This window comes from Diospyros lotus, chromosome 4 (genome assembly GCF_014633365.1).
Source record: "Diospyros lotus cultivar Yz01 chromosome 4, ASM1463336v1, whole genome shotgun sequence".
NCBI classification, from domain to species: domain Eukaryota; kingdom Viridiplantae; phylum Streptophyta; class Magnoliopsida; order Ericales; family Ebenaceae; genus Diospyros; species Diospyros lotus.
In genome coordinates, this window is record NC_068341.1 from 33,617,358 (window position 1) to 33,622,697 (window position 5,340).

Below are 5,340 nucleotides of genomic sequence, written 5' to 3' on the forward strand. Positions count from 1 at the left end.
AATGGGCCTCCCTGATAAATCCGCTGGCCAAGAGCTTGTCTACTTCCTCTTTCAGGGCCACATATCGCTCAGCTGTCATTGGCCTTCTCTTCTGATGAACCGGCTTATGGTTGGGATTGACATTGAGCCGATGTTGCATTATCCTTGGGTCTATTCCCACCATATCTTCTTGGTTCCATGCGAACACATCCAGGTTTGCTTTAAGGAAATCAGTCAGTTGGGATTTTACCTTGAGGCAGAGACCTTTGCCCATCTGGAGGCGCCTTTCAGCATCGTGGCTACTGACCACAACATCTTCCAGTTCGTCTGTCGGGTTGGCAGCTCGATCGCAATCCACGTCACGTGGATCCAGGTCGTGATTAACTCCCCGGCTACTAATGATTTGGGCTTCCCCTCCAGAGGCCATATTCACCTTTTTTTTCCTTTAAACCATATTTTCAGTGCCTCCTCATAGCAGCATCTAGCTGAATACTGCTCGCCCCTCACACATTCGGTCCCGTTGGGGGTTGGGAACTTGATGGCCAGAGCCTTGGTTGAGACAACTAGGTCTAGGTCGTTCATGGTGGGTCTTCCCATGACGACCACTACAAAAAATTAGCATTTTAGTGACGAAAAATTTCGTCGCTAAAATGTCAAAATCCGTCGCTAAATTTTTTAGCGACAGATTTAGTGACGGGTACCATTTCGTCGCTAAAAATGGCATCTCTAAAATTTAGCAACAGGTATTTTTTAGTGACGAAATCAACAACCGGGGTTGTAACCGTTATTGATTAGCGACGAATTTAGCGACGGAGTTGACCCATCGCTAAATTTGAATTATTTTATTTAATTTTATTTAATTTTTTTTATTTTTTAGCGACAGGGTTGAGCCCGTCGCTAAATTTTATTTTTTTTTTATTTTTTAGTGACGGGATTTAGCCCGTCGCTAAATTTAATTTTTTTATTTTTTAGTGATGGGGTTTAGCCAGTCACGAAATTTAATTTTTTATTTTATTTTTTAGCGACAGGTCTGACCTCGTCGCTAAATTTAAATATTTATTTAATATTTTTTATTTTCTAGCGACGGGTGTGAGCCCGTCGCTAAATTTCAATTTTTTGTATTTAATTTTTTATTTTTTAGCGACGAGGCTGACCTCGTCGCTAATTCTGTCGCTTAATTCAACCCCAAAATTCAAAATTCAGCGCGCGTCAAGCCCCGACTTCCCCTCTATGCGCCACGTGGCTGCGCCTCTGCTCGCCATGTGGCAACGCTGGATATTACTCTCCCAGTTATTATTCTCAACTTTTCTACCAGATTCGAACCCCCAACCTCTCATGACCAAGATTCGCGCGCGAGTCAGCTGATCTGAAAGCCTTATTGTTTATTGTTATACATAAAATATATTTATAGTATTCTCTTCCAAATATTTTAGAATTATATCTATACACCAAAATTTCTTAAACTTATTTAATAATATTAATTTTAATATTAATGTTAGTAAAGGGATTTATATTAATTTTAATTTTATTTCATTATTAATTCAAATAAAACTTTATTAATTATTATATTAGCAGTGAAAAATTATGTTTTTATTTTAATTTTAATTTATAATATTTTTAAAAATTATTAATTTAATTCTTACTATTATTAATGTTAGTAAAATTTATTATGATATGTTTAAATGTAAAATTTTTAATTTTTACTTATTTTTTTTATTTTTTTAGCGACGGGATGACCCGTCGCTATATTTTAATTTTATTTATTTATTTTATATTTTGTAGCGACAGGGTTGACCCATTGCTAAATTTTAATTTTTTAATTTTTTTATTTTTTAGCGACGAGGTTCTACCCATCACTAAATTTTAATTAATTTATTTATTTATTCTTTTTTTTAGCGACAGGACTGGCCTCATCGCTAAATTTTAATTTTTTTATTTTTAGCAAAGGGTTGGTCCCTTCGCTAAATTTTATTTATTTATTTATTATTTTTTAGCGATGGGATTTTTCCCATCGCTAAATTTTAATTAATTTATTTATTTTTTAGCGACGGGATTCTTCCCGTCGCTAAATCTTATTTTATTTATTTATTTATTTATTTTTATTTTTTAGCGACGGGATTGACCCCGTCGCTAAATTTTAATTAATTTTTTTTAAATTTTTTAGCGACAGGTTGACTCCATCGCTAAATTTGAATTATTTTATTTAATTTTTTTTACTTTTTAGCAACGGGTTGATCTCATCGCTAAATTTGAATTATTTTATTTAATTATTTTTTATTTTTAGTGACGGGTTGATCCCGTCGCTAAATTTTAATTCTTTTATTTAATTTTGTAAAATGTTTTTTTTTATTTTTAGCGACGGGCTCCACCCCATCGCTATTTTTTTTTTAAATTTTAATTTTTTTATTTGATTTTTTTATTTTTATCGACGGGTTGGTCCCATCGCTAAATTTTATCTTATTTATTTATTTATTCTTTATTTTTTAGCAACGGGATTTTCCTCTTTGCTAAATTTTAATTAATTAATTTATTAATTTTAATTTTTTAGTGACTGGTTAGCCCCGTCGCTAAATTTTAATTATTTTATTTTTAGCAACGGGGTTGAGCCCGTCACTAAATTTTAATTTTTTTATTTAATTTTTTTATTTTTTAGCAACGAAAATTCCATCGCTAAATTTAGTGACGGGGTTTCCGTCTCTAAATTTAAAAAATATATAAAAAAATTAGCGACGGAATAATTCTGTAACTAAATTCCGTTGGTAAAATACATTTTTCCTATAATGGACGTTGTACGCGGATGGGCTATCAATGATACATAAATCTGCCATTGGTGTGGCCTAGAGGCCTAATTCCCCGACCTTCAGTGGGAGCTTTATACAGCCTCTCGGGATTATTGCATCGCCAGTGAATCCATATAGAGGCTCTGGAGAGGCTATCAGCTGGTCTGGCCCTAGTCCCATCTAGTCAAAACACCCCCTGTACATGACGTTCACCAAGCTTCCCGTGTCCACCATGACCCTTCGCACCTCCATGTTTCCAATCCGAGCTCGGACCACAAGGGCATCGTTGTGCGGCCAGTGCACGTCTTTGGAATCATTCTTAGTGAAAGAGATGTCATCTGAAGCCATTTTGGCTTTCTTGGAGGGTCTCTCTTGGGTGCCATCCCCGACGAACAGAAGGTGGCCAACTTCCCGAACGTGCTGTTCATGCGATCTGTTAGAAGTCCCTACAATATGAGGCCCTCCATGAATAGTAAAAATGGTTCTCACCGTGGGTGGTTCCGGCTCGAGAGCTTGGTGAGGGCTTGGTTGGGCTGGCTGTTTGGACTGTTTATCTCTTGGGCACACCACATAGTTACGCAGGCGAACCCTCCTGATCAGTTCTTCGATTGCATCCTTTAACGCCCAACACTCAGAGGTGGTGTGCCCTGCCTCATTGTGATAGGCACATAATTTACTCTTGCTTCTGAATTTATCTGGAGTCTTTAGAGGGTTGAGCCTTCCAAAGTCTTCCTTGTTACGCTCCGTGGTAAAGATCCTCTCCTGGGAGTCAGATAAGACACTATAACTTTCATACCGACCTTGGTGTGCTGGTTGTTTAACTCCCTGCCCATATCTTGCCTTCTTGGCAGTCTGATCGTTAGGGCTACGTCCTCGACCTTCCTTGCAAGAGTCTTCGTCACCTCTCTTCTTGCTTTGGTCGGTATGTTCTCCCCCATTTTTCTAGTCGCTCGATTTTCTTAGGCCGAAAGCTTCCTCCCACCAGACCTCCTTTGCAGCTCGCTCATAAAACTCACCAAGGTCTCTTACTGGGGACTTGTAAATGCTTTCGTAGAGCTTCCCGTCTTTACGAAGCCCAGCGGACATCGCGGTTAGGATACTTTCGTCGGAAGGGCTCTCCACATTATTCACTTCACACCTGAACCTTTCTATGTAATCCTTCAAAGATTCGCTAGATCGGAGGAAAACCATAGCGAGGTGGCTTGTTGGGGCGAGCTGCCTTCGAAGCGACCTATACTGGTCTATGAATTTGTTCTGGCACCCCTCCCAGCTGCAAATACTGCGGGGGTGGAGCCTCCTTAGCCACGCCCGGGGTATATCTCCCAAGGTGGCAGAGAAAGCTCGGCATTTTGCTAATGAATTGGAAGTTTGCAGGTCCATCTGGACATTGAATGCGTTCAGGTGGTCGTAAGGGTCGCTGTCCCCATTGTACTGAGAGATACTAGGGACCTTAAACCTGCGGGGGAAAGGCTCTAGCTCGATTTCTCTAGAAAATTGGGTCCTTTCTTTGTGGCTTTCCCTCCGGCTGTGCGCCCCATGTCTCACCTCTAGCTGCTGGATTCTTAGCAGTAATTCCCGTGCTATAGGGTCTTGGTTCGCAGACCGCCCAATGGGGGGCTGTTTTTCTCGTGCAGTGCCTTGCTTTGAGGGGCGGTGGTCCAACGGGGGAGGTCGCCCCCTATTCTCACAATCTGGGGAGTAGCGGTGGTCAGCGTGACTACTGCTAATCCCGACCAAGGAAACCCCAAGTCGCGGATTCTCAAGTCGGCGACTTCCTCCATGAACGTCTTCATAGCGATTTCTACAAGGGCTTACACTACCCCTTTGTTTGGCGAGGTGCATCCCCTGCTTCTTATCGTAGCGTCACCGCCCTGCTCCTTATCGTAGTGTCGCTGCTCTTCCATCCCTCGAGAGTGTAGGTTGGAGGAACGGACCGATCCAGCTCGCTGCTTATCCCTTCTGACTTCTCTTTCCTCTGGAGGAGGCCTTCCGCTTGGAGGTCGAGAAGCCCCCGCCTGCGCCTGCGCTGTCTGGGCTTGTGTTTGTGCTATTGCCCTTACCGCATTAGCAAGCTGCATGATAGTGTTCTCCAATGTTTCTTGACGTTGCTGCCAAGTTTGTGTCACTTCTGCACCAGCGGTAAGAGCCATGGGCAGATAGGGACACCCCCAGGGATTCCATGGATAGTTTTAGTCGGGGGAGGCATGGAAGTGGACGCCACAACTCCCCTGCTTATGGAACCTTCAGTAGACGGTCAGCATGGTTCACAGGTCGGTTGGTCATTGCTTCGGAGCCTCTCGTGTTTCTTGTCTTTGGCATTGATGTTGACCAGAGCGGGCCCTCCTTCTAGAGCCAAAATGTCAATGTTTGGAATTGGTTGACAGTGATTCGTTGGCCCGCACTGGTTTGGTAGATCCGAGAGGGAGATAATGAGGTGTCTGGTCTGATTTGCTGAGTCGCTAGTCCGTCCCTGCGAGGTACTCCGAAGCCTAAGTCAGTGAGCGAGTAAGCAAGTATATCGGGTGTTCATAAGTTTTTAGAAAAGAATACATACCATGGCCCTCAAAAGGGCTGGTCGATA

The 5,340-nt window shown here is 41.8% G+C and overlaps 1 protein-coding gene across 1 annotated transcript; it reads right to left on the reverse strand.

Moving 5' to 3' along the window:
- Nucleotides 1–2,939: 2,939 nt before the first annotated feature.
- Nucleotides 2,940–4,601, reverse strand: LOC127799787 (uncharacterized). Its single transcript, XM_052334011.1, has 2 exons — nucleotides 3,747–4,601; nucleotides 2,940–3,521 (listed from the first exon to the last, which is right to left on the reverse strand). Exons 1-2 carry the CDS (start codon nucleotides 4,599–4,601, stop codon nucleotides 2,940–2,942), a joined length of 1,437 nt encoding a protein of 478 aa, XP_052189971.1.
- Nucleotides 4,602–5,340: the final 739 nt, after the last annotated feature.